Source organism: Priapulus caudatus, unplaced genomic scaffold (genome assembly GCF_000485595.1).
Source record: "Priapulus caudatus unplaced genomic scaffold, Priapulus_caudatus-5.0.1 Scaffold329, whole genome shotgun sequence".
Lineage (NCBI taxonomy): Eukaryota > Metazoa > Priapulida > Priapulimorpha > Priapulimorphida > Priapulidae > Priapulus > Priapulus caudatus.
Genome location: NW_014577390.1, coordinates 126,312 through 145,381, shown reverse-complemented (window position 1 = coordinate 145,381; position 19,070 = coordinate 126,312). Strand labels below are relative to the sequence as shown.

At 44.1% G+C, this 19,070-nt stretch overlaps 1 protein-coding gene across 4 annotated transcripts in view; it reads right to left on the bottom strand.

Annotated features, from left to right (window-relative positions):
* The window catches only part of LOC106809109 (ELKS/Rab6-interacting/CAST family member 1-like), a 24,063-nt gene extending 4,993 nt beyond the window's left edge, over positions 1-19,070 (bottom strand). The window contains exons 1-14 of one of the 4 annotated variants that reach the window (XM_014812070.1): positions 18,953-19,070; positions 15,135-15,262; positions 14,891-14,989; positions 14,463-14,584; positions 13,748-13,888; positions 12,685-12,851; positions 7,919-8,029; positions 7,152-7,334; positions 5,695-5,826; positions 4,640-4,822; positions 3,465-3,653; positions 1,934-2,040; positions 1,287-1,423; positions 761-876 (exon numbers count right to left, since the gene is read on the bottom strand). In XM_014812070.1, coding sequence (XP_014667556.1) covers positions 761-876; positions 1,287-1,423; positions 1,934-2,040; positions 3,465-3,653; positions 4,640-4,822; positions 5,695-5,826; positions 7,152-7,334; positions 7,919-8,029; positions 12,685-12,851; positions 13,748-13,888; positions 14,463-14,584; positions 14,891-14,973 — 1,671 coding nt within the window. In that variant the 5' untranslated portion in view covers positions 14,974-14,989; positions 15,135-15,262; positions 18,953-19,070. The remainder of the gene's footprint in view (positions 1-760; positions 877-1,286; positions 1,424-1,933; positions 2,041-3,464; positions 3,654-4,639; positions 4,823-5,694; positions 5,827-7,151; positions 7,335-7,918; positions 8,030-12,684; positions 12,852-13,747; positions 13,889-14,462; positions 14,585-14,890; positions 14,990-15,134; positions 15,263-18,952) is intronic. The other 3 variants (XM_014812068.1, XM_014812069.1, XM_014812071.1) reach the window with 3 other exon arrangements.

Below are 19,070 nucleotides of genomic sequence, written 5' to 3'. Positions count from 1 at the left end.
TACATGTCCACAGTTGCCCTACCATTATTGTTACTCAGATGTGCCACGAACAGTGGAGGAAAGCAGAATTGGCTTGCAGAATCTGCTTGACAGGCAGCTCTAACTAATCAATGTTGTAACAAGAACATTGTAAAAGAATGCATGCCAGGGAAGTGCCACCAAGACTTCACAAAAGTTAAGGTGTATGCGCGAAAAATGATTACACTGGTCCAACTTGATTGACCAAGCAACAATATTGCACGGGGCTTGGTTATATATATGTGGCCCGTTATAGCCAAATGAGTCGGAAGTCGCACATACAGATTTTATGCTATGCGTGGTTTTAACTATATAATATAGGCATTAAATTTTTGTTTTTGTGATTAGATGCAGGAGATTTAACTGCAATAGATAGAATGTTTTCTATCAGAATATCTGGGTGAAATATACATATAATATCTTTAAAAGATATAATTTTGCTAGTTTGTATCAAATATATCAATATATATATATGAAGTTGGCCATATTTTAGACTCGATTTTCTCACTCTTCTGATTTTTCAAGGGTTAATTAAATAACTTTAAATATGATTTATCACTTAATATACTTATAATTAATTAAACTTTTTTATTTCTTATCCGATTCTCAAAAATGTTTGACCAGAATTTTAGATGCAGAATATCACCATATGGTTATCTGGAAATTAAAAAATCACCCCAAGTGACTCATTTGGCTATAACCAGTCACATATACTGTATTGTATTGTTGCTCTCTCACTCACCTGAGGTTTGTTGGTGATGAGTTGAAGCTCTGCCTCAAGCTGCTGCCGCTTGCACACCTCCACTAGCAGACGCTCCTGCATGGTCTCTATCTCTGCCCGCAGGCTGCTAGCGCCACCTACAACATGCCATGCGCACTAAAACACTGCTGCTGAAGATGTAAGCAATGTATGGCTGTGAACAGTGATGGATGGTGTGTGCACGCACACACGCGCACGCACACGCAGTACACGCAGATGCAAACACGCACACTTACTCATGCACGCACGCGCACAAACACAGATACTGCCATATTATGTAACTGGTCTTTTATACAGCTTGTATAATTTTTGCATCAATGTGCTCTGCACCTAGCTTGTATTTGTTCTAATGATTGCCTATTTGCCCAGCACATATCTATATTTCACGTATCCGTTAAGCACGTCTCATGAGTTTAGCACATGTTTACGACTAGGTTTGCACGCATCATTATGATTTAATTATATACAAATTTTTTTTTTTTTAAGCTGTTTCGACATTACTGCTCACCGTCAGCCTTGCTGGATGCTGACGTGGCATTCAGCTTCAGCGCCTTGTTCTCAGCATCCAGTTGCGCAGCCTGGCCCGCCACGGTCTTCACATGTGCCTCCAGCTTATTCTTCTTACTCGTTAACGAGGCGAGTCTCCTGGAAGACAGCAAACAAGAAGCAAATGTGAGCCAGCAGCATCTCTCAGCAAGCAAGCCGTGACAACCGCCACGCTGCTGCTATCATTAGACGAAAGTGCGCAGCTTTATCGATTGATCTATCGAAGTGAATGACAGATACGGCTAGCTAATCACTGCTGTGACAGGCATGTTTTAAAAGAATATTCTTGATAACCGGAGTGCAGAAAACACAGCAAATTGGCGCGCACATGTGAAAAACAAACTGGTCTAGCTCAATCGACCAAGCAACAATATCCAAAGGCGAGTGGTTATCTCACTCATGCGAGTAGGTCGATTGTTTGCACAAACTGTGATAGCATAAACATTTGTAGAGCATAGACCCCGTAATTAACAACATGTTAAAAAGCGCATAAATAATTAATCAGAACAAATTAATCAAAACAGCACGTGTGATTGTGGATGCCTCCACACAACAGATTGCATGGTATACTAGACAGCAGTGATGACCCTGCTCTCACGTGACACTTACTCCTTGAGCGTGTTCTCCATGACCTGCCGGTCACGGATGCGGTTGTGTATCTCCCAAGCCTGGTTCTTTATCTGCTGCTCCATATCCATCTTCTCACTCAGCAACCTCTGCAGAGAAACGAGAGAAAAACTACGTGTTAGAGTAACTCAGAAGAGAAGTCATTGCCCTCACTTACATACAATGAATCCACCTGCAAAAACATTTACTTATTACAATATAGTGTATATATATATATATATATATCAAGAGCTAATAAATACCTAGAGTGTACAACGGGAAAACGGGAAAATAGTGCTATTTCACGGCAATATTATTCTACTTTGTATGCGGTTCTCTCTAAAATAAGACCAACCGCTTGTCTCTAAGATACTCCTAGGCCGAGATATTGGAGCGTAATCATGCCTCCCACAGGCCTAACGCCGCCTCGCATCCACAATATTCACTATCCTTCTCGCCTTTTGCGGGTCTAGCTATTCATGCCCAAATTTGGTACTCTTACTACACCATATATTAACTGAGCTGCGTTGTAGAGACTTAATTTAGAAAACATTGCCGGCTCCATCATGACGGGCATTAGCCGTGCTAGGAAAGATAATGGGAGATAAGGGCATGTAGGCGATGTCCCCGAAAGTCACCGATGATAACCGAAACGCCGTTCATTCATAAAGTTATCGCGGAAAAACCCGAACTCTCATGAAGCGACTTTCACAACCCGCAAACGGCGAGAAGGATAGTGAATATTGTGGATGCGAGGCGCCGTGAGGCCTGTGGGAGAGGAAGTTTACGAGCCTATATCTCAGCCTACAAGTATCGTATTGACAAGTGGTTGGTCTTGTTTTAGAAAGAAAAAAATTCTGCTTAATGCAATACCATAAAATTATTCTACACTCGCAAGCAAAGTAGAATAATATTGCCGTAAAATAGCACTATTTTCCCGTTTTTCCATTGTACACGCTAGGTGTTTATTAGCTATTGATATATATATATATATATATATATAATAATAATAAATATATATACATACATATACGTGTGCATGCATGCGTGCATGCGTGCGTGCGTGAATGCGTGCGAGTGTGTGTGTGTGTGTGTTCGTTCAAGACTACAAAGCTCTTTTTAGGGATGCTTTATGCAGATCATTTATTAACCACACATTTACCGTCAGTCAGATTTGCAGTGGTTAACAACAGTATGCCTGACAACTCACTAGCGATGTCATTTACAAATACCAGCATGCCTGATGACTCACTAGCGATGCAATTTACAAATACCACAATCTTACCACATACACGTAGCCACCGATGCCCTCAATTACACACTACCCAAAGAATAACTAGCGCTGTTGCTTACATACCAAGAGTCTATCCCCACAACCACACTCCCGACAACTATTGTCTAACCCTACCCACTGAGGACTACATGATATTATTTATGTACATGTATCTGCATGAATGTTATTTCTATCTTTGCAGATAACCGAGGACTAAGGATGTGGTGTTGGCAGCGCTGCCCTGGTTGCGCGGCTACAAACCTTCAGCTCGTCTGGTAGCTTGCTGGTGTTGAGGCCGATCTCTGCAAGGTAGTGCTGCAGCAAGGAGAGCTGAGCGGCTACCTCCTTGCGCCGGTACCACAGACAGCGCACGACCTCCTCGGGTTGCGACGGATGAACACCTTCCTCCTGCTGCACCGCACGCAGGATCTGCTGAATCTCCTGTGAACCCTGAGACGACATGATGCCCAGATGTTTTAATGTAATGTAATGTATATATATATATATATATATATATATTATTGCCTGTCACAAAACATGCTGCCCAAGCAACAAGACATTACCTGTACTGTCAGCTCTCCAAATTCCGAATTCACTCAAACCTAACCTCCTTCAAAACCTAATCTCAGACTAAACCGGAAGTCACAACACATCTGACACATGTAAGATGCAAGCCTTATAATCCAAATTTCACTGAAAACCGAACTAAATGGGCAGTCCCGAGGGTGGTCTGTATTGGGAGAGTTGACTGAATATTAAATATAAATATATAAATCAATGTAATACCTCAGTAGGCTGTCTCATTTCCCAAAGTATCGCATTAATTGCAAAGTATTAGCATTAGTAAACACAAAATTCCCTAACAATGTAGTGACCGTTTAATGTAAGAGCAATGTAGATGCTAGTTGGCAGCATTCCTCAGTGGGCAACATTGCATTTCAGCTGAAAAAATTCATTTTAATTTAATGTCACCGCAATGACTTGTACCAATTACATTGCTGTAATTCCCACAGCCATATAATAATATGTAGAGTAATGCCCAAAATATTTGTATAACATTTATTGATGCATAGTGGCTTCAACACAAAATTGGGGATAACAATTGTGTAAACGCACAACTTGCGAGCCAAACTACGAGACAACTGACAAGTAAGGGCAGATCAGCAAAATGACACACTTTCACGGTAACCATAGCGATGCATGAGGACGAATGTGGGCAGACCAACAAAACCACAGGCAATTATGGTAACCATGGTCAGAACAAACATAGGCAGACCAACAAAGCCACAAGTCACCATGGTAACCATGGTGATGCATCAACAAAACAGGGCTCCACCAAGGGTCGGATATAACCACTGTGTTTCACACAACAACGAGGTATGCCAACTGGGAAAACGTCGAGATTTTGCCGTAACCACGGCGATTGACCGTCGAACCTTTGTGCCGGGTCGGACTGTATCTATCCAGCGTTGTCGCTGCCTCCGGTCGGTGGTCGTTGTCGTGGCGACGTCAGCGAGCATCTTGTGGATGTGATCACGAAGTGCGGCAATGCAGTCTTCCTGTGCCTTGTTACGCTCTGTCTCTCTAATAAGTCGCCGAAGAGCATCCTTCTCTGCTACCTATCAACAACAGAGATTACATGCTAGTTACACACTCACAGTTCAACAACAGAGATTACATGCTAGTTACACACTCACAGTTCAACAACAGAGATTACATGCTAGTCACACACTCACAGTTCAACAACAGAGGAATTATATGCTAGTTACACACTCACAGTCTCCAACACAGAGATTACCATAGCTAGCTCACACGGCACTAACCAGTTTAACAACAGAGATACATGCAGTTACACACTCACAGTTCAACAACAGAGATTACATGCTAGTACAACACTCACAGTTCAACAACAGAGATTACATGCTAGTTACACACTCACAGTTCAACAACAGAGATTACATGCTAGTTACACACTCACAGTTTAACAACAGAGAGCCCATGCTATAGTCTCACACTCACAGTTTAACAACAGAGAGCCCATGCTATAGTCTCACACTCACAGTTTAACAACAGAGATACCATGCTAATCTCACGCTCACAGTTCAACGACAAAGAGCCCATGCTAGTCCTCACACAGCATAAGTTCACACAACAGCAGACCGCATGCTAGTCCTACACTCCCAGTTTAACACAGAGGAGGCCCATGCTAATCTCACACTCACAGTTCAACGACAGAGAGCCCATGCTAGTCTCACACTCACAGTTCAACAACAGAGAGCCCATGCTAGTCTCACACACATGGTTCAACAACAGAGATATATACCATGACTATTCATATGATCTACCTTTGAAGCGCATTATTTTTACCAGGCACTTTAATAGAAAACACTCTACACTCCCTCATTTTATTAGCTATAGAAACAGTAGAATGATTAAAACCACACACTAGCTGTAAAACCACACATCACTTAACAGCAACGCATGTGCTTACCTGTAGCTTTGACAGCTGATGAGCGTACTTCGTCTCTAGTTCAGTAATGACCTCAGCTGTTTGGCTCCTCTCTTGCTCTAGCTCCTGCACTGCCCTTGTCAACCTCGCCTCCATGCCCAGCACCTGTGTTGGCTGCAGCAGGGTGGGTAGCCATGTGTGACAGGAGAGATGATAGTACAGATCCATGCATGAACAAGGGCAATATGGAATCCACGGGTGAACGAAATCCATGAGGAATGCCAGTCGTTACAAAGGGCAACACGGAATCCATGGGTGAACAAGGGCAACACGGAATCCATGGGTGAACAATGGCAACACGGAATCCATAGGTGAACAATGGCAACACGGAATCCATGGGAGAACAAGGGCAACACGGAATCCATAGGTGAACAAGGGCAACGTTGAATCCATGAAAGAACAAGCACAACACGGAATCGGAAAATGAGCGAGCGAGACGTATGGAGTGCAGCATGGCAAAGCATAGAAGTCAAGGTCATCACAAAATTACGTCATCAGCAGACAACGGGATTGGTGGTAGGGTTTCAATGTCACAGATCATACAAAAATATTAACCAGTTGTAAGAAGACGTAGATATCATTGAGGGGGAGGGGAGAAAAGAAAAGAGAGAAACATTTCCTCGTATATTCAACACATTAATTGTTGAAGAGAACAAGAATAAGAGAGAGAGAGAAAGTGAGGAAAGGAGGGAGGGAGGGAGCAAGAGAGAAGGAGAGAGGAAGAGAGAGAGAGAGAGAGAGAAAGAAAGCGCGCGCGAGAGAGAGAGAGGGAGAGCGAGAGAGAGAGAGAGAGAGAGAGAGAGAGAGAGAGAGAGAGAGAGAGAGAGAGAGAGGCCGTTAACTATCTCAAGTCACAGCAGAAATGTTACCAGGTATCCGTCCATGTTGACTTTATGCACCAGAGAAGTCTTATAATATTTAAACATTCCACCTTCCCTCTTAGATGAAGTATGATGAAACATGATCATACAGTCATCATTCATTCTCCTCACGACTATTGATGAAAGGAGTTGGGTTTGGACAGAGACACTCCATCTATGGTTGGTGTAGGCTCAGTACGTAATAAGCGAACCAGCAGCTAGAGTACAACAGCTGCCCCGCTATGACTCTTTCATAAAACGCTGGGGTTACGATGGTGAGCATCAATAATTCAGCCTAATCACGTGTACGACAAGACTGCCCCCTCACCTGACACCTGCCTAATCCAATGCAAGTGTAAACCTGTCAGCACAGTAGTCAATCAGTAATTCTAAGGCCCGTACATGGATACACCATTCAATAATACATGTGTATCGGTCGTGGATTTTCCACGTACAATAGTGTGGGCTATCATCCCCTGAACCCATTATAATTTACCTGATGTTCCCCAATGTACTGGTGTATGTAATGCTTGAAAACAATGCTGGCAATACTGTTGGACGTTTAGTAGTAAAGTTTACCTTCGAATTGAATGCTGGGGCACCACTGTCGGAACCACTGCTGGCACGTGCCTGCTCTCTTAGCATAGCATTCTGCTGGCTAAGTCGTTTGACCTCAGCCATGACCTTCTCCTTAATGTTCTGTTCCTCCGCTAGGCGGCGCTCACTGTCACTCAGCACGGAAACCATGTTTTGTAATGATTCCTGTAAGATTAAATACCAGACGTCACATGGCAATATACAGCACTCTAACCTTTAAGCTACTGCCTCTCATGCTCAAAGAGTCTGCCTCCCAAGGTAACATTGGAGTGCACCCCAAAATCTAACACTAACGAACTCTAACCAGATCCTAACTCTGACCTAACCCTTACCTAATCAAACACCTAACCTAAAGTATCCCAGTGAATCTTCCCAACATTTATACCCAAGAAGACACATTTAGACACGAACATTGCTGCCAACAGGGCACATACACTAGATATAAGAGTGTGTTACACATACAGTGTGCCTGCAGCCAGCCTTTACCAAGATACAGGCTCTGTACACATAGAGAAAATTTTGTCCAGGGCTTCCTGTTTCCCACGAATTAAATGGGACCATATTCCATAACCATGAGATATATATTTATCACCCAACCAATGATTAGGAAACAAATTAAAAATGTCAAGAACTTTGTAGGATCAAACAATGTAATAGCAAATGTTTCCAGCCTTTCTAGACATGGATATGGCATTTTAAAATCCTACAAGCACATTCTAAGTGTTTTTCAGCAACTTGAGATAACATACCTTCAGCTGGGCGACTTCATCGTCACGGTTTAGTGGTGGTGATGTTCTAGCAGTAGACTCGCCACCCGGCGTGTTCACTGTGGCATGGTGCACGTGTAGATTCTTCAACAGCTGTAAGATTAGCACAGCAGAGATGAGAATCATGCCTCATCCGTTGCCCTCACTACCCATGTAGAACCTATACATAAACACGCGACACTAACGCTCAAGGGGTCGTTGTCGTAACAGGTACTACAGATATGTACCCGAGGTACATATATGTATACACAAAGTGTACCAGACTTGTACTACAGAAGTGTACCCTAACCCTAACCTTAACCCTAACCCTAACCCTAAACATACCTCATATAAAAATATAAACATAATACTAAACAACCTAAAACTACCTCGGGTACATATCGGTAGTACCTGTTACGACAACGACCCCTTGAGTGACACTAACACTATACTATACAGCTATACGCACATAGCTGTCCGGTTCAATTGATACAGCCCATAACTATATAGCTACGATCTTCATTACCACAGCTATTGTAGCATCCAGTGTCATGACTCACGTTTATCGTTGTTAGAACCACACTCTATATGCAATATAAGTGCTAACTACGTGTGCACCTGTCACCGTGGTTCGACGCTGTAGTTCATAGTGGCATTATAAACGGGTACGAAGGACGTAACGCCCACTAGCGGCGTGTACGTACACGTGCTGCTTGCGACTGCGCCACGTTTGCGTACACGTCTACGAGAATCGGCCATGCGTTAAGCACTCACTGTTCACGACCGCTGAGCAACGCAAATTAATCATTGATCATCATCCCATCATCTCCCCCACCCAGTAACCTACACAGGTGTGTGGGTAATTACCTAATATTGCCAGGTGAAACTACTCAGGTGAGCACAGATAATGATGCAGTGACAGGACATCGGATGGAAACGAATGGCTCACGTGGGCAATAGACATGAAGAGAAGAGAGAACGCTAGAGGAAATGGAAGGCCAGTAATAATAAACTTTTTTTTATAAATTCTTTAAAATTTTAAAATAATTCTGTACGATAAATCTAAATATCTGAACAGTATTAACAAAAATGCATCACTACTGATATAGTCTTTGTACCACTCATATTTTTTCAATCAACTGATTGTGCAGATATGTAATAATTAACTAATTAATATTATAATCAGTTAATTATTAAAAAATCTGACTTTTAATCTTGGAATACAATTTATGATTAGAAGCACAATGCGGTCACTTGCGTGTATGCACGCTTGCCTTACAGTTCCTCCAACGGTGCTGAGAGCATCTATATACACACACACACATACATACAACACATACATGCGAACATACATAACACATACATAACAGTAAACCACAAACAGGAAAGGAAGAAGGAAGACAACAGAGGCAGCATACCTGGGGAACATCAGGAGTGACAGGGACAGGATTCTCTCTAGAGGAGGTGCACGGGGAAGAAGCTGCCGCTGCCACTGGAGGAGGTGAAGGCCTCGTCGCCTTCCCCGTCGTGCTCTCGCCTCGTGTGCTGCCCTCTATTTTCGCCTTCTGCTTCTTGCGTAGCAGGTCCGACGGCTCGTGAAAACTCTCGACGGAAACCTTCGATGGTGCGCTGCATCTCGGAAGTTTCTCTGGCTTCTTCACAGGTGGCGCCAGCGCACCATGCACCGCGGCCAGCGTTGGGAAGAAGATGGCGGACAGGTAGCAGGGTGCGCCGCTGCCTCCGGCGGGGTCACAGTCAGCACACCGGCAGCAGATCTCGCCCTTACCAACAGAGGTTTCAATCACGTCCGCGACGACGTCGTGCGGTTGCAGCCATGGCATGACGGTCCCCTGTCCATACTGCTCCAGAACCAACCGCACAACTCGCCGCACCACTGCTTCGTCCTCTCTAGAGAGCGCTACCTGTCGCTTTTGTGCGTCGCGTGCGGCGACCGGTTGCCCGTCCTCTGGCTCCGCAGAGCGGGGTCGGCGACTGCACAGCGATCCGAAAACACGTGTGAGCCAGTCCTCCACCAGGAGGCGCTTGTCGCGCACTGCCCCGTCGCCCACACGGACAGGTGGCGTCGGTGTCGCCGGTCTGTTGTCTTCGGCCGCCTGCACGTCACACTCGTCGGACCCTGCATCAAAATCGAGTGACAGGGAGGAGGTGTCATCGTCCGACAGATCTCCATTGTTGGTGCTGACATCCGCCATCGCCCCCTCACTCGAAGTCATGCTAGGCACGTCGCCATGGTAACCGGCAGCAGCCCCGCTCGTCGTCCACTTAGTGTCGCTGTCGCCCTCCATGGTCAGATTGCTGGGGACTGTGAGACTTGTGAGGGACAGCGCGCCGCGATCATAGTGTGCCGCGGCGGCAGCGTCTTGTCGGTAGCGCTCGCATATGCTGCCGAACGACCACGCGCTCATCTGCGAACTAGAGCTCTGTGGAACATCGCTCGGGTTGGGTGCCGGGCACCCGCTCTGGCCAGCACTCGGACTTAGGTCAGCAGACTCACTATACCCCTGACCGTCTCTCGCGCTCGATTCCGGGTTTCCGTCACCTCTCGGGCTGGCAGTGATGCTACTGGGTACTGAGAGACTGGAGAGGGAGAGAGCACCCGTGTCCACGAGCGATTCCTCTAAGTCTGTGGCGCCATGCGATTGCCGATCCTCAATCGACGCATCGTCATCGTCATCGAAGCAGGACGCGTGCAGCGGGGTGACGAGGTGACGGCTGTCGCGAGTCATCAGCCCGAGACCAGCTATCGTCACAGACTCCGTGCTCTGCGGTGCCACGCCCCCGCACGCGCTGCTGCAGGCCTGCAGTGAGTCCGGCCGCTGCATGAAGCGGCTGTAGGCACGCGGCGCGGTCGCCGCATCTCCGCACATCGCTGACGAGCTCGCGAAGACGCGTGAGCCGGGGTACGTGCCGTCGGACGAAGCGCGGTACTGGTCGTAGAACCAGATGCGCTCGTGCGAGGAGGGCATGGAGGAGGTGGAGACGCCGCTGTCGTAGACGTAGGAGGAAGGGGAATAGTCACTCTCGGATGTATCTAGGATTGAGGAGTACTGCGAGGCACTGCCCAGCTGATAGATGGGGTTGTCCTCCCATTCATCTTCCGTTGTCACAGAGGAGGCAGAGAACGGTGCAGACGATGGAGGCAGTCTAGATGGCTTCTCTACTCTCTCTTCTCTCTCATCTACTCGCGAGTCACATTTATTGCTGCTGTTAGAGTTGACCGAGTCCTTGCATTTTGGCAGTGATTTTGACGGAGAACTCGGACTAGATGTGTGTGGGACATTCTGAGTAACCCCGGGCTTGTTTGGTTTGATTGATCCCGATGTCAAATTATTCCTTTGTTGTGATGGTGATTCGTTTTGCTGTTTATAACAATAATTCTTGGTATGCATCAAAGAGTCTCTTCGACCCATGTCTAGCTGTGAGGGTGGTGTATAGCTAGTTATAGAGTCACTGTTACCCATATTTAGCTGTGAGGGTGGTGTATAGCTAGTTATAGAGTCACTGTTACCCATATTTAGCTGTGAGGGTGGTGTATAGGTAAAGCTAGATGTAATGTGTTTCGCCATGTCTGCTGGATTTTCTTGCATGAACCTACCTAGCAGAGTCGATGGCGTCGTGTAGGTGAAACTTTTTACGCGGTCGTCAAACGTGACTTTTGACAGACTCTTCCTACTACCATGACTGGTCTTACTGAGACAACTCAGCAACGCCTGACTTCCTTCCTTAGAAGATGTCGATGCTTTAGAAATGGATTCAGGCAAACTTGATATCTGTCTTGCCGGCTCCTCTTTCGAAGGCTCCCTTCTTGAGGAGACCAAAGCAGAAGTACTAGACTGATTTACTAGGCTGGCACAGCTTTCTGTCATGAATAGTGACGTAATCTTATCATTTGATAAACTTTCCAACACCTCTGTTGTTATAGAACCCTGACTAGACGTTGCTGCTGTTAACGGCGTGATCTTTTCTTCAGTTTTCACAGACTTTTGCTCATCATCTGATTTTACTGCTGCTGTGACATCCTTGTTTTTGTACAAACTAGAGACGAGTGATCGCTGCTTTCTCGGCTTTTTAGCTTTAGCAGGTTGCGCGGGTGGCTGTTCATCTAACCAGCTCATGTCTGACAGGACGGTATAGCCCAAATTCACCTCAGCTGACCAGTTCTCTAGTGGCGACAGGCTAGCCGTTATCCGCTCAGAATGTTGTGCTATGCTAGCGTCTCCAACGACGGCCGTTTCTGCGCCGCGCCTGCTTGCGCCCCCTTGCAGCTCAGCACGTACGTCAGGCGGGGTCGCCAGGACAACGCCCATCTCCGCCGGCGCCCTCTCTCTCAGCGTGTCTGCGACGAAAACGGAGAGGATGCTGTTTGCCGTCGCGGCTGCGTCGTCGTTGCTATCGCCCGTCACGTCCGCCCCCTCGATGGCGCCACCAAAGCGAGGCTCCGCGACGGGCTCAAACTTTCCCGCAGCAGCACGGCTGCCGGCTTTACTGCGGGATTTAACGAGCTTGGCAGACGTTTGCGAAGCAAGTTGGAAGTTGTCGGCGGAAGAAGAGCTGCCGGTGGTAAGGCTGGGAAGCTTGCGACGCACGGACAGCTGCATCTCCTCACTGCTACTCGGCCGCTCGCCGGCATTCTGATGTGCCCCCCGCCCACTTACGCCTCCTCCCTCGTTCGCACCCCACCCGCCACCACCCTCCTCCCTCGCTACACAGGTGGGGATACTCTCTCCCGCCGGCTGCTGCGTACTCACACTCTCCATCTCGGCCGTCGTCTGCCCAGGAACCACCTCCAGCGAGTTGGACTTGCGTGGAAGCAGGCCACCAGGGTCACTGCTGTCATCCTCAAAGCCAGATGAGTAGAGGTCCGGAGTTCCCCGCAGCCGGGTCTTTGAGGCCCGGCTCATCTGACCATGCACAGCTGAAACAATAATAAACCGATTACTTAAATAACAGGTATTTCCGTATTAAACAAATTCCGTGCCTGCGCGTGGGCGAAATGTGCAATTTAACAAACCGATTAATTAACTCATGGGTAAACGAATTCCGTGCCTGTGCGTGGGTTAATTGTTACATGGATTAATTGACCTATCTGCTTGAGTAAGATAACCACACCCTTTTCTTTTTATTATTGCTACACAATGTGATTCACACATGCACCAAAATTAATATCGACATAGTGGCATGTTTAGAACACCATAATCACAATGAATAACTAGAGCTACCAGTCAATGAGTCCAGGCACAATGGTCAGTTAACAAACTTGTAAACAGATTCGACTAAAAGTTCTTTGATCATCAGATCTGGTATTTTCAACTACGCAGGTACAGTCAAGCCAGTGTTAGCAAACCCTTGACATTTTCCTCAAGTGCGAGCTTTACAGTACGAGCACATCTATACAGACACCTGTTCATGTAAGAAATTTGGGTGGTTTTCCTAAACTGATCTTTACACACAGGATTGACTGTGATGCACAGGAACATGGGCAATTGAGTTTGACACAAAAAAGCATCATTCTAACTTTACATACACTAAAAACACCACAAAGAATATCACAGTACTTAGCACAGTGGAACCCCAATTTTACGCGCCCTGATTTAACACGAATTCGGATATAACGCGATGAGTCGTTGGACCCCCCCTTTTTTGGCTCTTATATATAGCCACGTATATATAACCCCGATTTCGTGCGAACCCGCTTTTTTCGCGATGTTATTTTATGGACCCCCAACCATCGCGTTATAACGAGGCTAAACTGTACTTGTAGTGGGCGATGAAACAATGAGCAGTGAGGAAAGGTTAGAAGTAACAGCTTACACGGGGCTGCCAGGACCCTATCTGCTGACCGCCCCACGTTGAACAGCTGAGACGACCTTGCTGTCGCGGCTGGGATGTTGTCAAGGGACAGTGACTGCTTGGCCTGATGCTCTTCCTCCTCTAGTTGCTCTAGCAAACGTGCTGCAAAAGATTCACAACAATAAACAGCTGCCCCCCCACAAGAGAACGATGAAAGACTCACTGAGCATAACCACCTAGATTGCATGCGAGGGTTCATCATTAAAGTGTTTATGTCACCGTAAATAGTAAAATAACAAAAATATTTCCACTTTTTCACAAAATATATGTAATTCTGTTCACTTTTTATAGTTAAATTGCTGCATTATACTTCTTATTTTACTATATTGTTCGATGTGAACATACACTCGTGACGCATACATAGCCCATAGCAAGCAATTAATGTCAGGAACACTAATATCAAATCGTCCAGGTTTTTTGAATTGTTCACTAGTTGAGAAACAATCTTATCAGGTAAGAATTTTACAATACGTTTAGTCCCGTTAGTTCTTACTTTTAATGTAAAAAAATGGCAACCAAATTTTTACAAATTTTACCATAGAAAATTCGTGACGTAGTCAATTTAAACTCCACTTCATTCAAGATACAGATCAGATGATGATTTTGGGATCCATCCATATAGTTCGGCAGATCTTAGGTACTCTAACAAACACTGTCGATAATTTACAATGCCAACCTTTGTTCCTTAATACATCCTCACAGCTTCGCATTTCGATTTTCTCCTCATTCTTGATCTGTTCCCTGACTAGCTTCAGCAGATTGAATGATCCCTGGCTGACATGTGGGGCAATAGGGATTCTGCATAAATTCAAAACAAAAAATAGATTAATAAATGCTCATCTTCAAAAATTTCCAGGTAGAATGCCGTGCTTACTCACTATAAAAGGATATCAGCACTTTGGCTACGGCAGTTTTAACTATATATTTTCGTAAAACTGTTTGAAAACCATTATCTCATCTATATTGCATAATAATTTGCATCTCAAACAATCCATAAGATGGAATAAATATGCCATAATTAATTTCATTATTTAAATATCGCAAACAAGAAATAGCTCGGTGTTCCTTTTGAGAGTCAACAGTTACGAGGAAACAACAACTCACACTATTTCCTCATCAGAGTCATTCTCAGCCAATGTGGATACAGATTCCTTCTCTGGAAGACTTTTGTTGCCATAACTATCCATATTTTTAGATAGAAGCCTATTTTCACGTCACAAAAAAAGATTGATATATCAATGAAAAACTCAATGCAGGTATAGACAAAAAAAGTCTAGCTTACATTTTGTCTACACAAATCAATGCCAAATTAATGGTAGCACTTGCATTCTACTGGTAAGGAAAGTACCTTGGTCTGATATGTCTAAATCATGTATGGTAGAACTTATCAACCCATGTGTAAATACTTTGATTTGTGGACGGTGCTTCAGAAACTACTATCCATTCTCATCTGTGCCTTTAGTCATAGAACAGCACCTGCAAATGAATCACCAGTATGTACATCAATATAACCATGTAACATATACAGCACTCACATTGTTTTTCAATGGCTAAAATGCACATGAGAATGTGCATACCTCGTCTAGATGTGGAACAAATTAATAATACATCTGACTATTTGGCATGATTTTTAGATCACATTCACACTCCTGAAAATATTGACATATACCCATTGCCAACTTACTACATGCACTCAGACTCCTTAATTATCAGCATGTAATAAATGATATAGTAGCTGTTCACAATGGCTAGATAGATAACATCAACTTGATAACATTCCATATTATATAGACAAATTTAGCGAATTCTTGTACGACAGAAATCGTAAACTAGTAATGTTTGTTGTCAGAACAAAAATTGCAATCTCAATTTCGACGCACTGCCACTGACCAGCGATGATTTCGTTGGTCAATCAGAACACATCACAGCACAATAAACAACAAACATTTTAAGTGTAGCGGTGGCACTGGTCACAGCCTATGCTCCCAGTGGTACGATTCACTGGTGAGTATGTACAATATATGTATTTGGGAATGTTGTGTGTGCACGTGTGTGAATTTCTATGGTGTTAGTTGTCAAACGTCATGTTTCACCCATGAAATAGCTATGATTTGCTCTATGTCACATCTTCTGAGGTGGGAGCATCTTAAGCCATGAATAGGTGGCATGAATCTCCCTGGTTCCCCAGTGTGCACCATGGAAGCTGGCTACATGTCACTTGGAGTCAGCAGTTGCCTGACAGGCATTGCAGTGAGAGCAATGCTAGCAGTTGGCAGCCAGCTGGTCATTGCAGTAAGAGCAATGCCGTCGGTTGTGTTACAGCTTGGATTAGGGTTAGCTTTACAGTAGTGGTGTAACGTTTCACTGATACCTCAGTGAATCACGATACAGCGGCTCATGATACGATAATCAATATGCAGCATCCGTATCGCAAAACAAACGATACGGATGTTACACAGTGAATAAGGCACGCTAAACTATAAAGCACATGTAATTCATTTTAAATTGAATTATTTCTTCTATTATATGAACTCCCTCTCGTATTATGTAAATATCCTCAGATGTGGTAGAAAGCTATGTAAATATATGTGGCACGCTTGCAGTGTTTCCCCTACATTTACACGAGCGAGGCGGGCCTCCTCCCTCAAATTCCCAGCCGCCACACAGAAATTTGTCCAAAACACCGCCTCACTGATGAAAATCTCATACAATGTGTTCAGAATAGCTTAGAATGCCCCAAATTGGGAGGGGGGGCCTCCGGACCCCCTTAACTTGGCGAGCACCTGCAGTGTTCGCTTTGCTAGGACCTAGAAATGTGCAAACACACCAAAAAAATGACCACCTCACAGACCTTTTGGGCCAGGGAAAACACTGCGCTTGTAAATGTTGTATTGCCGCCAAAGTTGTTACCACAAAACAATCAAGTGTGCCGATTGACTGGTGCACGTCATTACTGTGCACGTAATGTAGCACTGTGTGTGGTGTGCATGCGAGTGGAGCTGTCGAGTACAGGTTAGTCTGGAGCACGCTAAGAACGTCTCCGTGTGTTTCAGCCATAGAAATATATACGTATTGAGATACGTATCGAATCATTACCCTAGTGTATCATTACACCTCTACAGGGCTCAATTTTAACAGTCGTCCGGTCATCCGTGACGACTGGATTTTCTCTCGGGCAACTACAAATTGCTTCCGTGGTTGTCCAGTGTCCAACCTCTATAAAAATTTTATATTCATAATGCGCGCGTTCATTTTACATTTTTCATGCAACTTTTAATTACTATTATTATACGTCATTGATCCCAGCATCATTTACCACATTACCAATATTTTATTCTCTTCATATAATGAGTGAAACAATGCGAATGGCCATGTTTGCTGTCACTGCAATACGTACAAAATGTACATGATTAGGCCTTTTGCTTTACAACACTGAGCATCACGTGAGCAGAGCGCATGCAGCACGCATGCATGTTTAAATAATATCCGGACAACCAAAACTCTTGAGGGACAACCATCTGCTACTCTCTTGGTTGTCCTCCAGACAACCCAAAAAAAACCTTAAAATTGAGCACTGCCTCTACTTTACAGCACCCCTAAGCGAAGGCTATAGAGCTGCAGAATTTAAATGGCCTGGGTAACCAGCCACTGTTGGTAATACCTGTTACTCTTGTGAGTGAGCTGTTTCTCTTGTGCTGTAATTGCTTGGGCGCCGAGTAAATATAATATATTATTTTTACATATAAAAATAAGATATAGAATAGCATTAACTCTACACATGTAGAACATAACTAAATGTGTACATTCGCTAAGTATCCTCATTGTCGAGTGATTATACTGAAACAAGTTGTTGGCTATAGTAGAGTTCCAAGCATCGCGGACATCTTAGTAACATCCACTACGCTAACAAGTGAGCGGAAAAAACGACATACAAACTTGTTTAAAATTTCTGTTGTGACGAAGTTTTGAACATTTGGTGCTGTACATGTTTTTTACAAAATAAAAAGTGATAACATTTACTTCAGAAGCTCACAATGAATGCCAAGTTTTTTATAATGTAGGTAAAATATTAATAAAATAAGATTCATATAATTAGTTCTAAGAATTTCAATGTTACATGATCAGAAACATATAAAATGTTGTTATACAAAAAGTCGTTACATAAAGTTTGTTTCTAGGGAATCAAGGATAGTTTGGGACCCCGCAAATGTGTTTTCGCATATGTGCTAAACTAATCCGGGGTGCTAAACTAGGCTTGGGTTGGCTAGTATTGAGCCATGAATAACATTAAATTATAAATATTTCAAAGGTAGGGCCTTAATTTATGGCACAATCTTCCTACTAGTTTGGGACCCTGGCCCTCATTTTCTGTAACCAATGTCCTGTAACTTCTACTTCTACTCTATATTGCCATTGGCCACTGTCAACATACTGATGATTCTGCCAACAGAAGGCGCTATAGCTAGTAGTTAGCCTTTTAAGTTTTAGCCTTTAGTCCTGTAATACTTGTTTGACTAACTGTCTTAGAATAGTCACATGGCATGGCTATGTCAGAAACTCTCATGGCATACATAAATGTACTAATTTAGCCTACGCTGTACTTGTCGATGAGGGTCGATGATCATGACATGGATGTGTAGTTAATCGGTATATCATATGGACAGCCACTACCGGCGGCTTACCAAGTAATAGTTGAAGTATATTTGTGTTGCAGCCAAGTAAACAATAATCTTTATAGTTCAAGGAACTGTAGCCGTAGGGTGTGCAGAAGAAGAAAGAGATCGAGAGATATTCAAAATTGATCAAATTGACGATTGACAGATTGTTGAACCAAACCATAATCATGTCATTACTACACTACAGTACAGTCCAGTCTAGGCTCTAGTCTAGAGACTAGTAGTAGTACTAGTAGTAGTAGTAGTAGTAGTAGTAGTAGTAGTAGTAGTAGTAGTAGTAGTACAGCCTGGCTTACAGGCTACAGCCTACACGGCTACAGGCTACATTACTCATTTACTGATTTAGTCATTAGACATTACCTACTGTAGCCTACTGAGTAGTAAGGTTTATTCGTGTTCCGTGCAATGAACAGATATGCCGTACTCCAGTCACACAGTGATAAATTTTTGTACACTATAGGCAAAGCTATGGCGAACAATAATATTTTACCTCATTTTAATGTAGTGGCATCACCAGTTTTACAATAAACTAAACACAAAACAACAACAAATGTTTAGTCGCTATAACAACAACAGAAGGACGCTTTTAAATAGGTAGCGCCACGGTG